The following is a 16,962-nucleotide window of genomic DNA, read 5'->3' as shown; positions in this document are numbered from 1 at the left end:
TTCTTACAAGAAGAGGTCAAAAGCATTGTTCCATGAAAATCAAGTGGAGGGCTGGTAAAGCATCCTATTGCTTCTGTATTTCCAGGAATATTTGCTCTTCTAAGAGACAACTGGTCACAACTGGAATAAGGTGTTTCCTGAGAAACTTCTGGATCTCCTTCCAAGAACGTTCTTGTGCAGCTACATGTGGGATCACTTCTCCTCCCTAGTGCATGAAGAGGCGGAGATTGGAGATCCTCGAGGCACAGCACAGTGGGGAGTAGGGGGGCTCTATCAGGTGGCCTACCCCTGGGTAAGACAGCAGGGTCCAGTTGTTCTTCCCATGTCTCCTCAGCTGTTCTGTGGCTTGCTCTGCGTATACTTTGCTGTTGACATTCATATCTTCTTCTCCCACAATGAAGAGGAAATGTCCCTGGGCCTTTTCAATGGGGAGAAAAAAAGTCTCACTGGCTTCAGCTCCAGTATCCTCAAAAATGCGCTGTAACTCTACTAATCCTAAGGTACTGATGGATAGTGAATGAGGAGAGAACAGCCAGGGCTGATTTATCTGACCACGATATACCTGTGGAATGTCAAGAATAAAGTTGGGCCCGTTAATAAGCGCGGCGGCTGTGACTTGCTTTAGGTGAATAGCCATGGAGAGTCCAGTCTCTGCTGTTTTGGACATGGAGACTACCCCAATACCCAGGCTAAGGACCTGTAAAAAATTAATAAACAAAAACCCCAATTAAATACAATCCGGAGACCAGAAGGGGGAGCTCTCACACCCTGCAACAATAGCAGAGCCCAAAAGGTAGAAAGACTGCTCTTCTTTCCAGGCAACGACTCAGCCAGTGAAAAGCCTTTGGGCTCTTTGTTTACTGCCCTTCCCATCTTCCTTTTCCCCTCCAGGAAATCCTTCTCCTTCCCTTGCTGTGCAGGGACTTGCACATGCTTCACCATGGTTCCAGACCCCAGATTGCAATCTCAGCTGATCCTGAATAACTCCATCTTTGCCGGAGAAATATCTGGCATTCTATTTGTTTTAGGGCAACATTTGGTGGCTCATACAAGGACCAGAGGAGACCCCCCCAAAGGTTCTAGGGCTGGTGAGCAAAGAGTTGCAGTATCCATGGTTGAGCCTTTTACTGCTTCTCTCGCTGACCCTGGAGTTTGAGGATACATCTTTCTCCTGGATTCGAGCCCTTGTGGTCTGTGGAATAAGAATGCTGTCTGCCATATCAGTAAGCAAAAGATGTTGTGGCCATCAAGCTATCAGTCATTTACAGCCGCACCTGCCCACCCCCAACCCCCCACGGAGAGCCCTGAGGGAACTTGGGATGGAAACAAAGAGGATGCTGGCTTTAGATAACTGAGGTGCATATCAAAGGAATGATTTCAGCGAGCCCAGAATCTTGCATCTTCCTGTACAAAGAAAAGCGCTAAATTCATTAACTTGAGATGTCTGGTTTTCTTTAATTAATAGTAATCTTTTGATGTACCAGGTTTTTGTTGCCAAACTCCTACATATCCTGGCTTCTCCCTTACCTCTTCAGAGCAGTCCCTCAAAGCTATCTGAGAGACTGCTCCTGGGCTTAAGTCCTTAGTTTGTCTGCCACAAAAACATAATTCTCAAATTTGAGGTTGTGCTTTTCTTTTCTTTCTTTTTTTTTTTCAGTTGACACCTCTTTGCATTTGAAGCTCTTCAGGCTGTGTGCGGGATCTATTTTAAAGTTTCATTCTTTCTGGTTAAAGCCTTGCTCTGTATGCAAGTACTCTTTTGGCACTTCAATCTGATTCTGAGATCAGACAGTTTCAACTGAAATTGGCTGAGAAGCTGTCAGCTGAGTTCCTTCAGGTACAGGGGCTGTTTCACTGAAACTGAGTCAGTTCAGCCATCAGCCCTTCCTTTGGAATAGGAGCTGTTCCATGGAACTAGCTGAGAAACCTTTGGCCTGGCTCCTCCAGGACGAAGCTGTTCCCTTAGAACTGGCTGGTATTAGGCCTGCAGACACTGTGAATGCAAGCTGTTTAAATTGAGCTGTAAATTGTTTAAGCTGTTGGAAAATTATTCTTTTACTCTAGAGAAAAATCTCTGAGAAAAGGGATCCCAGTTATATAAATATTTTGAGGGCACCCCCCCTCCCCCGCACTGAGACTCTAGCCAATTTTATATTTAAAAACCTTGGTTCTTCCTCATGCACATTTCTAACTAAATGGACTGACCTGACCAAAGGCAATTTAGAATATCAATAGCCATTATGGGTAATTTTGAAATCCCTGAACTTAATTTTCTTAAAACCAAATTGGATTACAAGAGCTCAAAAATCTTCAGACCTGAATGGAATGTCTATTTTGACTGGTATTTTGAGGTGATGGAATAAAATTTACGTTTTGAGTCCAGACAAGAAAATTTAAGCATAACATGGCCCCTGTCTGTATTGGGCCCTCCCTATGTGCAATGTGCATCTGCATTATACATTAACCAAATCGCCTCAAAGCGGGAATGCCCGCTTGACCATAAAGATCAACATTTTCCCTTCTTCATACACCAGCAATGTAACTCCTTGAAAGATAACATTCTTTTTTTTTTTAATTTTTTTAACATCTTTATTGCAGTATAATTGCTTTACAATGGTGTGTTAGTTTCTGCTTTATAACAAAGTGAATCAGCTATACATATACATATATCCCCATATCTCCTCCCTCTTGTGTCTACCTCCCAACCTCCCTATCCCACCCCTCTAGGTGGTCACAAAGCACAGAGCTGGTCTTCCCGTGTGATGCAGCTGCTTCCCACTAGCTATCTATTTTACATTTGGTAGTATATATAAGCCCATGCCACTCTCTCACTTCGTCCCAGCTTACCCTTCCCCCTCCCCATGTCCTCAAGTCCATTCTCTATGTCTGAGTTTTTATTTCTGTCCACCCCTAGGTTCTTCAAAACCAATTTTTTTTTTTTTTTTTAGATTCCATATATATGTGTTAGCATACAGTATTTGTTTTTCTCTCTCTGACTTACTTCACTCTGTATGACAGACTCTAGGCCCATCCACCTCACTACAAATAATTGAATTTTGTTTCTTTTTATGGCTGAGTAATATTCCATTGTATATATGTGCCACATCTTCTTTATCCATTCATCTGTTGAGGGACACTTAGGTTACTTCCATGTCCTGGCTATTGTAAATAGAGCTTCTATGAACATTGTGGTACATGACTCTTTTTGAATTATGGTTTTCTCAGGGTATATGCCCAGTAGTGGGATTGCTGGGTCGTATGGTAGTTCTATTTTTAGTTTTTTAAGGAACCTCCATACTTTTCTCCATAGTGGCTGTATCAATTTACATTCCCACCAACAGTGCAAGAGGGTTCCCTTTTCTCCACACCCTCTCCAGCATTTATTGTTTGTAGATTTTTTGATGATGGCCATTCTACTGGTGTGAGGTGATACCTCATTGTAGTTTTGATTTGCATTTCTCTAATGATTAGTGATGTTGAGCATCCTTTCATGTCTTTGTTGGTAATCAGTATATCCTCTTTGGAGAAATGTCTATTTAGGTCTTCTACCCATTTTTGGATTGGGTTGTTTGTTTTCTTGATATTCAGCTGCATGAGCTGCTTGTAAATTTTGGAGATTAATCCTTTGTCAGTTGCTTCATTTGAAAATATTTTCTCCCATTCTGAGGGTTGTCTTTTCGTCTTGTTTATGGTTTCCTTTGCTGTGCAAAAGCTTTTTAGATTCATTAGGTCCCATTTGCTTATTTTTCTTTTTATTTCCATTTCTCTAGGAGGTGGGTCAAAAAGGATCTTGCTGTGATTTATGTCATAGAGTGTTCTACCTATGTTTTCCTCTAAGAGTTTGATAGTGTATGGCCTTACATTTAGATCTTTAATCCATTTTGAGTTTATTTGGGTGTATGGTGTTAGGGAGTGTTCTAATTTCATATTTTTACATGTACCTGTCCAGTTTTCCCAGCACAACTTACTGAAGAGGCTGTCTTTTCTCCACTGTATATTCTTGCCTCCTTTATCAAAGATAAGGTGACCATAGGTGCGTGGGTTTATCTCTGGGCTATCTATCCTGTTCCATTGATCTATATTTCTGTTTTTGTGCCAGTACCATACTGTCTTGATTACTGTAGCTTTGTAGTAGAGTGTGAAGTCAGGGAGCCTGATTCCTCCAGCTCCGTTTTTCTTTCTCAAGATTGCTTCGGCTATTTGGGGTCTTTTGTGTTTCCATACAAATTGTGAAATTTTTTGTTCTAGTTCTGTGAAAAATGCCAGTGGTAGTTTGATAGGGATTGCATTGAATCTGTAGATTGCTTTGGGTAGTAGAGTCATTTTCACAGTGTTGATGCTTCCAATCCAAGAACATGGTATATCTCTCCATCTGTTTGTATCATCTTTAATTTCTTTCATCATTGTCTTATAGTTTTCTGCATGCAGGTCTTTTGTCTCCTTAGGTAGGTTTATTCCTAGGTAGTTTATTGTTTTTGTTGCAGTGGTAAATGGGAGTGTTTCCTTAATTTCTCTTTGAGATTTTTCATCATTAGTGTATAGGAATGCAAGAGATTTCTGTGCATTAATTTTGTATCCTGCTACTTTACCAAGTTCATTGATTAGCTCTAGTAGTTTTCTCGTAGCATCTTTAGGATTCTCTATGAATAATGTCATGTCATCTGCAAACAGTGACAGCTTTACTTCTTCTTTTCCGATTTGTATCCCTTTTATTTCTTTTTCTTCTCTGATTGCTGTGGCTAAAACTTCCAAAACTATGTTGAATAATAGTGGTGAGAGTGGGCAACCTTGTCTTGTTCCTATCTTAGTGGAAATGGTGTCAGTTTTTGGACTATGTATCTTTGGTGAACTTTACATAAAACATCAGTGTTCCATTTTGATATATGATCCATTGTTTTGAGAATGTATATAACTGTGCCTTTGACTTCTAAACAAGTGGAACAGTCCTCAAAAGGAACAGTCCTTTTCCTTTCTGCAAGACTGTCTCCTGGGTTAAAATCCTCAGCTTGGCTTGAATAAAATTCTCTATTTCTCCTTAAGATCAACTGTTGATTAATTTTTCATCCATAGTGACTTCCTAACATTATCAGGAGTCTAAAATTGCCTCTCTGCAAAATAAGATTTTAAGATTAACCGAGGCAAATGAATGATTAAAAAAGATAAAATGGCTCCTGAAGACTCAAACTCTTCTTTGGCTTCTTCACCTCAGCCTTTGCCTCTGATGCCATCTTGTCTCCCTCCCTCACTCCCTCATGCACAGACTCTGCCCCGGGCACCATCTTCCTCCTTCCCTTCAAAGCCACCTACACCTCCTCTATACCTTCAATTTATTCATACTAATTCTCTTACCAAATTCCCTTTTTCTCTGAAACTCTCCCCACACCCTTTTTCTCTGAACTTATCAGAGCCAGTCCCTTTAAAACTAAGCCTTCTGAGGATGCAAAGGCTTTATTTTTTATATTTCCTGAACTAAAGCTGAACTGTGAGCCATAGTCAAAGATTTTCCCAAAGTAACCAAAGATCCTCACAGGTTTGGTAAGTAATTTAATATAGTCATTCAAACTTATCAACCTGGTTTTTCTAACATATATCTACTAGTTCATATGCTTGTCAGTGAAGGCCAGGCCCAGCATTAGATGAAAACTCCTAATTGGGAAAATCCTGAAAGTTCCCTCTGATGGAGAAAATTTTCACACATTGAGGTATGGAGAAGTCATCTTGGCTTACACATTGTTCAGCTTGAACTTTGTGTGAACTAAAACAGCCTGTCAAACACACACAACACATCTGCTTTAACCATTAAGGTAAAGAATGTCTGTTTTGAAGATAAGGATAAAAAACTCCCTTCTTATGACGTCCATATTAACACTCCCTCAAAGATAAGGTTCACTTCCCGGACAGCAGGGTCCTGTTGTCTCACTCTCTATATACTAAACCTGTCTCTTTTGGAAACTTGAAGGAATATACCCCTGTCGTGTTTGATGTATGTTCTTTGCTCTGATAAGGTATATGACTATGCTAAAAACCGTGCTTCAACTGAGCAGTTTCTTAGAGTTATCTGAGAGGCTGTCTCCTGGGCTACAGTCCTCAGTTTGGCAAATAAAACTCTTTTCTATTCCTATTACAGATTGTTTATTGATTATTTCCATCAACACCTAAGAGTAAAACACGGAGACCAACCTGCTAACTTACATATGATCAAGCTCGGGCAATTGCTAGGTGACTTTTTCAAAACCTGTTGATTGGAACAAAATTCAGGCTTTTACATGAAAACTTGATGAATCTGCTCATGACTATTACAATCGACTTCAGATTATTTTTAAAGAAAATTCTGATCTTCTTTTAGAGGTTGATTCCACTCAGATAGCTTTAAACTTTATACTTACTAATGGGCTGAACCAGGACCATTCCCTTCTAGTAAAAAGAACCAGGATGGGATGGGAAACTAGAGTTTTCCACTCCAGAGTCTAGTGAATCTGGCAAACCAGCTGTCTCTCACTCTAAATGAGTCACCTCAATGAAAAACCACTGAAATTCTTAATCTTCAACTCCAGCAAATGAAGGTCCCTAAATGAAACCAAAACCCTCCCAGTTTGCCACAAAGAGCTATTGTCACAAACAGCCAGGATGTCAGAAAAAAGATTGTTACAAATTTAAGCATTTTAGGCACCTTCCGCCCTCTAATCAGTCTTTCCAATGTCCTCTGAATTCTCAACAATGGGGCTCAGGGGGACTACAGGGGCTCTTCCTAATCTTCCCACTTAATAGAATTGGAGAAACATTTCTCCAGATTGGGGATGAATCTCTTTCAGTCCTAACTGACAATGGAACCACAATCTTGGTACTCAACACCACTACTATAAAGCAGTCCCTGCCTTGGAGTACTAAAACAGTTCAAACAGTGGGATCTCTAATGAACCCCAAGAGCTTCCTATCTCTGAACCTATTCCCTTTTGTTTAGGCCCTTTGAGAGATACACACCCTTTTCTCCTTAGTTCCTCTGCCCTTATCCATTTATTAGGTCAAGACTTCTTAAAGAAGTATCCATGGCAGAGTTTCTTTATCCCAAAGGGGGGAAATAATTCTAGATTTGACAATAGTCATCAAAGTAACCAATCATGTAAATTAAATCACCCTTTGACGTCTTTAATTGCTTCAGCTCTGACAGTCCTAGAGCTGATTCTGAAAACTCTGATTATTTGTCCCTATTGAATCAGCTACCACCCTCCTACGGACAAAATCTCCACCTGATATTGGCAAAATTTACAGCATGCCTCCCATCACGATTCAGATAAGTCCCTCAAAAATCTCTTCCCAGAATTAATCAATACCCTATAAGTAAAGAAGCCCTTCAAGGCATGAAGCCCATAATAGAAGATTACAGGTCTCAAGACATCATTATCCCTTGTACTAGTCTTTCTAATACTTCTATTTAACCTGTGAGAAAACCTAAGGACCCAGGATGGAGGTTCATCCAGGACCTCCAAGTAATAAACAACACTGTTATCCCTCGACCCCCTGTTGTTCCTAACCCTCATATGTTACCAACATCCATTCTCACTGGAAGTGAATTCTTTACTGTAATTGATTTATGCAGTGCATTCTCTAGTATTCCAGTTGACAAAGCCAGCCAATAACTTTTGCCTTCACTTGGGAAGAAAAACAATTCACTTGGACACTAATGCCTCAGGTTTAACTGAGTCCTTATTTCTCAAATCCTGAAGGCTGATCTGGATGATATAAATTACCCTAGAGGTTCTATTTTGTTGCCATATGTGGATGATTTGCTTCTTTGCTCTCCTTCTCAAGCCTCCTCATAGGAAGACAGCATCCACTTGCTAAAGCTTTTAGCCTCAAAGGGACATAAAATTACCAAAGGAAAACTGCAGTTTGTCCAAACCCAGGTTTGATATTTAGGGCATCTGATATCAGAACAAGAACTACACCTATATCCAGATAGACTTTATAGTGTCCTAAGTTTCCCAAAACCCAAACTAAACACTATCTGTGACTATTTCTTGGGTTAGTTGGTTATGCTGAAATGAGATCCCAAATTTCCCTCTTATGGCCAAACCTCTGTATGTTTTATTCAAGAATAACAACCCCAGCCCAAGTTAATGGGAAAAATCAGATGACATAGCTTTTAAGGCCTTAAAGGAGAGTTTGAAGAAGCCACCTGCCCTGGGGCATCCCAATTATCAGATTCCCTTTTTCCTTTTTGTATATGAAAAAGAAGGAAATACCCTTGGGGTACTCATCCCATAACACAGGGACCACCATTGACCCATAGGGTATTATAGCCAGCAACTGGACCCTGTAATATGGGGATACCTGCCTTGCCTTAGAGTCATTAGGCCCCTGCTCTTTCAGTTAAAACCACTGAGAAAATCGTTGTGGGATCCCCTTTAACCATTTTTGTACTTCATGCATTAGAAGCTTTCCTGAATTCTCATCACTCTCAACATTTCTCAGTCAGCCACTTCACCCCCATGAAGTCCTTTTGTTAACTGCCCCTCACATAACTCTTCTATATTGTATTAAGCTTAACCCTGCTACTCTTCTCTACATAACTGACGAAGTCCCTTTTGACAGCTTAACGTTGAGAGATCACCTCCTGACTGCTCATGATGATCTACAGGAAAATCCTCTGAGTAATGCTGACCTCTCATGGTTCACTGGTGGTTCTTATTTAAAAGGTGCTAGTGGTAAATATTGTGCTGGGTAAGCTACTTCAACTCCTTTGATGTTGTTGAGGCAGCATCTTTACCTATGGCTACTTTGGCCAAACAGGCTGAATTATACACTCTTACATGGGCTTGTACTTTAGACAAGGACAAAGCTGGCAATATTTATACTGATAGCAGATATGCTTTCAGAGTAGCTCATCATTTTGGAATGTTGTAGAAGCAACATGGCTTCCTTACTTCCAGCAGAAATAAAATTTTAAATGGCCCCTATGTTCAGAAATTTTTACCTGCTGCCTTAGCTATTATTAATACTTTGGGAGCATTCTAACCCTGACTCTCTGCAAGCTAAGGAAATCACCTTGCTGACATTTCTGCAAAAAAAGGCTGGTCTTAAAGGGACCAGCAGCAGCCAAACCTTTGTCATGGTCCAAAGAGTTATTTCCCCAAGCGGTAACTTAAGAAAACTCGCTAGAGAAGTCCAAAAATTGGCCTCAGAAAAGAAAAAACAAGATTGGAAATTCAACAATTGTTGGTTTGATAAAAAGAGAAAGCTCTTGTTTAGACCAAATAACAACCCAGTCCTACCAGAGACTCTAAAATTCCCACTCCTCACCACTGCACATGCATTAAACTATTGATCTATTGACAAAATGACAGCATTCATGAATCAATATTGGTGGGGAAACACTAACTAACCCACGAAAAGTGCATACCTCATTTGTCCCACTTGTCCAAAATACAACCCAGGGAAGCCTGTTCATACTGCTCCCAGACATTTTTAACTGCCTAATAGACCATTCGAGGTCTGACAAATGGGTTTCATACAACTTTCTCCACCTCATGGATATAAATATGTTTTAGTCACAGTCTGTATGTTTTCACAATGGACTGTTGCCTTCCCTTACAGACAGGCTACTGCCTTTTCTGTGGCTAAAGTCCTTTTGGAAAAGATTATCTGTACCTGGGGAACTCCTCTTCAATTTCATAGTGATCAAGGAACCCTTTTACTGACCAGGTGCTTTGATAAGTCTGTGCTGTTTGGCTGGTTTTACACATTTCACTGTACTTTCTGCTCTCAAACCTTTGGCTTAGTCGAACACACCAGTGGCATTATTAAGACTCAGTTAGCAAAACTGGTACAGGCCCTCTAAGTACTTTGACCAAAAACATTGCCATTGGTCCTTCTAAATCTCAGATCCATACTTTTTGGAACCCATAAACTCTCACCCTTTGTGACAGTCAAATGACACCCAATGTTTTGGGTCCTGCTTCTTTTGACCCACAACTGATAAAAGAAGAGATACTCCAATATTGCAAAGGCCTAATTGCTTCTATTAAAAATAACTATGTTTTGGTAGAGCAATCTTTTCACAGTGTACTCTTGGGAGACAAGGACCTTATGATTCACATTCTGTAACCTAGAGATTTCATCTACTGGAAAGGACACTTCCATAAAAGCTCTCTTCAGCCTCACAGGAAAGGCCCTTGTGCACCAAACTCCAAGGAATAGACTCTTGGATTCGTGTGACACATCTAAAGAAAGCATCAAACCCTGACTAGACCTGCACATCATCTAGTGACCTGAAAGTAAAGATTTCCCAGAATTGAAGCAGATGACATCTGATGAGACAACTTTCCCAAGATATTCAGACCAGGCCTATTGGAAGTTTGCCAACTTTTGATGATGACATAATGCTTTAGATGATCTTGATAACATATGGATTTTAGATTAAAAGTGCCTGATATTTGTCCCTCCCTGTTACTTGCATGGTTCCTCAACTGGTTTCCAATCTATGTACTTGCCCTCCAGTGTGAGACACTACACCCAGGAAAGGTCCTTCTTGGCACTGAGGGACAAAAAGCTGCTGAAACTGGAAAACCTGACTCTTGATTAGTGATGTTTTCAGAGAAAGATCTTGATCTAAAGGGGGAAATGTAAAAAATTAATAAACTAGAAATCTCAATTAAATAGAGTTGGGAGACTAGAAGGGGGAGCTCTCATGCCCTGCAACAAAGTCCAACTAGAACAAGAAATACTCCTCTTCTTTCCTGGCAAGGATTCAGCCAATGAAAAGCCATAGAGTCTTTGTTTACTATAGCTCTTCCCCCGCCCACTTCCTTTTCCCCTCCATAAAAGTGCTCTCTTTCCCTTGCTGTGTTGGGACTTGCACGTGGCTCTCCATGGTTGAGACACCAAATTGCAGTTCTCTGCTGATCTCAAATAAACCCATCTTTGCTAGAGAAATATCTGGAGGTCTATTTATTTTAGGTCAATAGTCCCGAAAATAATAGAAATGAGATGTTGATTCTATCCATCATTTAGCAAAACCCTACAATCTCAAACAACCAAAGAACTTCAATGGTCAGTGGGAACAAAGCACGTACTAATCCCACCCACGCGCCCAGTTCTAGAGTTTTGGACTATGTAACTAATGTCCAAAGAAAATGCTCCTTCAAGAATATGTCAGGTTCTACTGACTGAATACTATGGATTTAACATTGCTGATAATGCTGGCATGTTGACTTAATGTCTGAAACTGCCACAGCCATCTTGTGACCTTGAGGAGAAGGCCAGGAAATTACAGAAATGTCAATCCAGTCTCCTCAGTAAGAAACTCCACTGAGTTTCCAAACTAAAGCTGGAACCACCTATCTCCAGATCTGTTACATGAGAGAATAAAATGCCTTATGTTGATGTTGTTTAAGCCACACTTAGTGACTTTTCTGGAAACATAGCCAGAACATTCCTAATGGATTCACCATGGGAGGAACACGTGCTAAAACTCAGGAGCAGTGCATTCAGGTAACCATAGTAGCTCTTCATTACTTGAGTTTAGAGTATCAGACGGGAAGTAGCAAAACAAGGCTGGAAAAGAAAACAGCAGCTTGACAGGGAATGGCTTTGAAGAACATGCTAATAAGCAGCCTTTACTCTTTTCCTAACTACAGTGGGGAATCAGGACAGATTTTAAGGAGAGGCATAAGATAAGGCAGAAGTACGCAGAAGTCAGATTATGGAAAATTTTATCTAACATGCTAGGAAGCCTGACTAGGAAGCCTAGTAAATTGGGAGATGGTTAAGCAAGAGAGTAAAATAACTGTGCTCTAGAAAAACCAGTCTTATGACTCTGACTTGCAAAACTGGAGGCAGAAAAGCCAAGCTTATTGCAATGGTACAGGCAAGAAATAATGGTGCCCTGAGCTAAGCAGCACCAGCAGGGATAAAAAGGAAACAAGACAATGAATTAGTTATGAGTGCAGAATATACAGCTCCTAGTTACCAATTTGGTATAGGAGAGCAAAGGAAAAGAAGGAGTTAAAGTTTTTGTTGTTGTTGTTGTTTTTTATGGTACAAAATAAAGCCTTCATTCTCCTTGAGCACTGGCCCCACGCAAGGATAGTTTCAGAGAGTCACATCTCTTCTAAAGCCTTACTGATTCCCTAGATTTTCTCAGGAAAAAAAAGACATTTTATTAAGTAATGTTTGGGGGTTTTTTCTTACTATTTAGAAAAATATGAATGAATGTACCACTTGTATCTAGCTGACACAAATGTGAGAAATTCTTATGGTAAAGGGGGAAAAAAATGAAACAAATTGAGTCATATATACACTCCATTTTTCATCCTGCATATTAAGAGAAGTGGCTTGAACCACCCTCCCCCCTGCCCTTTGGGTTAAAAGAAACTTTCAAGCTCTGAAATTCTATATCAAGTTAAAAGATATAGTCACAGTTATGGCAAGGAGAGATGAGAACTCAGAATGGATTTGGCCATGGAAGATAAAGTAAAAGCCAGTATAACATGGGTGAAGGTGACTCAGATATATGCAGACTTTATCTAATTTACTTCTGGTCTTTGGCAGAACACTAACTCTTATTACAACGTCTGCCACCAAATTTTCAATTGCTATCTGTGTGATATTGGTAGAAAGAATGATAGAAAAGTCACGCAGCACCTACAAGGCGACCCAGGCTAAAAGAGTGAAAAGCAGAATCACATAACATTTTAATTTCTCATGTAAGCCAAGCAGAGGGCTAGCACAATGATAACAATGCCTATTTGATAGTTCAAGGACAATTCCATTATATGCATCAAAAATAGCTATTTAAAAATTCAGTGCATCAGTAGATTGTCAGCAATTGTTGCTCATCTTACAATTGCAATTCTCACAGTACTTTTGTGATCCTTATATGAGAAAGGATGCAGTACAGAGTCTTAATTACTTCGACTGCTTCTTATTATGAAAAAAAAATTAGCAATAAACAAGGGCTAACATGCATCAACCCTCTTACAGCAGCAAAGCACATTTTAAAATTTAAAGAAGATATGTGGATTAGAAAGTACTATAGCATTATGTTTAAGACCTGTCAAGTAACTAAAAATTCAGACCCACTCTTCAAAGAAATACAGATTATCTACCTGGTTAAGTATGGCGATTTAATAATTATCAGAGAAGGTGATAATAATAATAATTGATCAGATTTATTGAGTATTTAGTGTTGCCTGTTACTCTAATAAGCTCTTGGCTTCTAGTATTCCTTTTAATCCTCACAATAACCTTATGAAGTAGTGTCACTACAATATTATTTAATAGATGAAGAAACTGAGGATTAGGGGTTCTTAGTAACTTGCCCAGATTCCCACAACCAGATGGGATGGAGCCAGAAATGAAACCCATTTCCGTCTGAATCCAAAGCCAATGCCTTTGATTCCATGACACACACAGGCTAACTATGCATTTCATCTTTCTGAGCCAAAGACACGGGATACAAAATAAATCATGTGAATAATATAAATATGTAATAGATTTTCAAGTTCACTGAGGGAGAATCATACTTGGAAGTTAAAAGAAGTCACAGAATATCATGCTTATTGAAAAACAGGGATTGAAACTGACTGAAAAGGTCAAATTTACCTTAGGATGTCTCAGGAGAAAGTTGGCATCTTCCTCAAAATATTCCAAATCTACTTTCTCTAGTCGGAAAGGGAGGTCTTCATAGTCACAGTAAGCCAAGGCCAAGACAGCAAAGCCATGACTGGCCAGGAGACTGGCTCGGATTTCAATCAGTCCACCAATACCACCAAACAAATCAATTACCACTGGGAAATGGCCCTCTCCTGAAAACAAAAAACAAACAAAAAAACACCACAGAATTGAGTATGAAGGGAAGGTGAGAAGAAGACAAATATGACAACATGAAGAAATGCATCACAAATTTTAGAATTAATGTATAAAATTTCAATAGAATTTCCACATTTTCAGCCTTGTTTCTGGGACAGAATTAAAGCTGATTGAGTATATAATGGAGCATAATATTCAGAAGTTTCACTGGACACCATGTTCATTGACATGTTTAATCTCTACAGCCAAAGAGAATTCAGGACTCTTTTTTTTTTTTTTTTTTCCACACACACACACACTATTTTATTTTCACAAGAGATAAGTAGACTGACACCAAGCATTATACATGGATGACCACAACAAAAGCAACAATGATTGCAATTACCAAACATGAAACACACTCATACTATGTCATAATATTGACATTCAGTCCAGTAATCCTCCACTGTAACAGCTCCTTTACTTTGCAGTGAAAATTGATTTGTATATTCTTTGCCTCTGAGTCCTTGTGGGATTTTTTTTTTTAATTCAGACAGGAAGTCACAAAAATTATACTCATCCTCATCAGTTCACTCAGTCCCATGTAATTAATTTTTTTTTTCATCTTGATCTTTTGTTAGCACTTTTATGAGTTCATCAGTTTTTCATTAGAGTTCTGAAAATGCTTATTCATTCAGTTCAGCAGTACAGTCAGTTACCAGAAACCTGTACTTGTCAGAGTCTTTTCCATGAATTTCTTAAAGATGAAACCCTTTTATAGGAACGTATTTGCAAAAGCATCATAGTACACACAGAACTGTCTGTAAATGACAAAAGACTTAAAAATGACCACAGTCAAAAATTTGATGAAAGCTCATAATAATGCAGTTGACAAGAAAATTAGTTATTTCTGAGATATACATTTTAAGGTAATAACTAGGTTTATGACTTATAACATTATACCAGAACATATAAGATTTTTAGAAATTTCATGTAATGTCTGAAACATTTATATTAACATATTTCCATACAAATAACCCAATGAAAGTTTAGTATTAGTTGTTTTGTTTGTTTGTTTTTTATACTGCAGGTTCTTATTAGGCATCAGTTTTATACACATCAGTGTATAAAATCAGTGACCTTTGGAGTAGGGATGGCGATGTGAGTAACCATTACGTCTGAATCATAAAGTTTTAATTGGACCATCAAGGGGTTATTCATAACATCTCTTTTCAGCAGTTTAGTTAATATCTTCTCAGGTTTCAGGGACCAGAGGAGACCCATGGGGTGGACTCCTACACAATCACCTCCAAGAGAAGATGCATGCTCTAGGTCAACCTCACCAACTTCATTGGCCCTAGAATGGGCTTGAGAATGAAACAGGTTTCCCTTTTCATCTTCCAGTGATGTCCAAAGAAGCACTATCTGAAATGGAGTTAGACCTTTAGCTATGCACTGGCTCATCAACATGAGTGCACTTGCAGGGGTAGCTGTCAGCTGAATCCTTGTTACAGTGTGGCTCCTTGGATGATTCTTCACTAATGCCTTCAGTAAACCTCAACACAGAAAGAAATATGGGAGAATGAAATAAGGCAGTGATAAGGTTAATGAAAAGTAAACTGGACCAGGAATCAGGCTGCTTGGGATTCAGCTCTAACTCTCCAGTTAGTTAGCAAATATTCTGATGTAATCTTCAAGTTCAAGATTCCTAGGAGTGTTCAACAAATTTCTAGAAGATACATAGCAAGGTGATAAGTTTCATAACAATAATGATACAAGGCTGAGGAAGCAGCAGTCAAAATATGCATGAATGATATTAACACATCCAAGGAAAACATCACAATCTGCCATCTAGAGCCCTTGAAAAATCAAGTACAATGGAGAATAGGAGTGAGAGGTGGGTTGAAAACAGGGGGACTTGATGAACGTCTCTATGTAAGAAACAGGTGACTCTACTACTAATCCCTTCCCTGAGTCCTGCAAACAGAATGCCTTGGCATCTAAAATTTTACCTACAAGAGCATAAAAAATAGAATGAGCTTTCAAAAGAATGAGAATAAAGTCTCTAGGGAGAACAAGGAGGCTGACATATTGCTCCCTAGGAAAAAAAAATACTCATAGCTTCGTAGTTAGGATTTACCCAGTCCTAAGCAACACTGGAAACTGACAAGCCCTTCAGGTACACAGAAGTGTTTTTGTTTTGTTAAACTCATTAGATTGCCAAGAATGCAAAGAATCTAAATGAATTAAACTCTAGCAAGTGACAGGCTCCTCATAGAAGAGAAGAAATTTTCACTCCTATGTGGTGACTTTCAGTTATGACGAAGCAACAATAACAATAACAACAAAAACCCATAGAGAAAAATATAGAGAAATCCATAGAAAATTTAATGCACTTGTAACGACGTGTGTGGGCTGGCTTGATAGATTAGAGTTCTGAGAAACTCCAGCCACAGAGTAAGTCTTTCTCCAACTGCCAACCCTTTCTAGGACTTGACAATGTGCTCAGGGACAATACGTCAAAGACTGAGAGCAGGGACGTGAGCTGAGGGAAATCCCTCTGAGGCTTTGCAGGCCTTTATATAAAGTAAGGCAGCTGCCTTCCAAAAGATGGAGGCAGAGTATCAAAATAGAGAGATTTCCCCTGGCTCAGAAAGCCAGGAGTGGCATGACAGAGCAATTCTTTAGTGACACTCCTTCCAGAAGGATTGTAAATCAGAGAGAAATATCCCACAGTTAGAAAAGCTAGCAACATGACAATAAAATACAAAAAATATCTCTAGCCAGCTCAACTACACATCAGATTGATTCAGCCCCTAATTCTAACAATTTGACAGAAGTATGCTCTTTTCTTGAGGTAAATATTACTTATTTTAGCTATTATTTTTATTTTATGCAAAATATCCAGGATACAAAAAAAAAAAAAAATTACAGGCACAAAAGAAGCAAGAAAATTGACCCATGATCATGGGAGGAAACATTCAGTAGGAGGAGACACAGAAATATTCCAAAGGTGGAATAATCAGACAGTAACTTTGATACAACTACAATAGAATGCTATTCAGCAATTTTTTAAAAAAAGATTGAATTATTGATAAATGCAACTTGGATGATTTACAGGGGAATGATATGAATTTTAAAAAGCCAATCCCAAATGGTTACATACTGTATGAT

The 16,962-nt window shown here is 39.1% G+C and overlaps 1 protein-coding gene across 1 annotated transcript in view; it reads right to left on the bottom strand.

Annotated features, from left to right (window-relative positions):
* Window positions 1-205: 205 nt before the first annotated feature.
* LOC137770923 (bile acid-CoA:amino acid N-acyltransferase-like) overlaps window positions 206-16,962 on the bottom strand; it is a 48,542-nt gene continuing 31,785 nt past the window's right edge. Inside the window, exons 3-4 of the mRNA XM_068553974.1 lie at window positions 13,603-13,805; window positions 206-697 (exon numbers count right to left, since the gene is read on the bottom strand). Coding sequence (XP_068410075.1) covers window positions 206-697; window positions 13,603-13,805 — 695 coding nt within the window. The remainder of the gene's footprint in view (window positions 698-13,602; window positions 13,806-16,962) is intronic.

Source organism: Eschrichtius robustus, chromosome 10 (assembly GCF_028021215.1).
Source record: "Eschrichtius robustus isolate mEscRob2 chromosome 10, mEscRob2.pri, whole genome shotgun sequence".
Taxonomy (NCBI): Eukaryota; Metazoa; Chordata; class Mammalia; order Artiodactyla; family Eschrichtiidae; genus Eschrichtius; species Eschrichtius robustus.
Note: the sequence above shows the minus strand (reverse complement) of the source record. Positions and strands in the feature narration are given on the sequence as shown.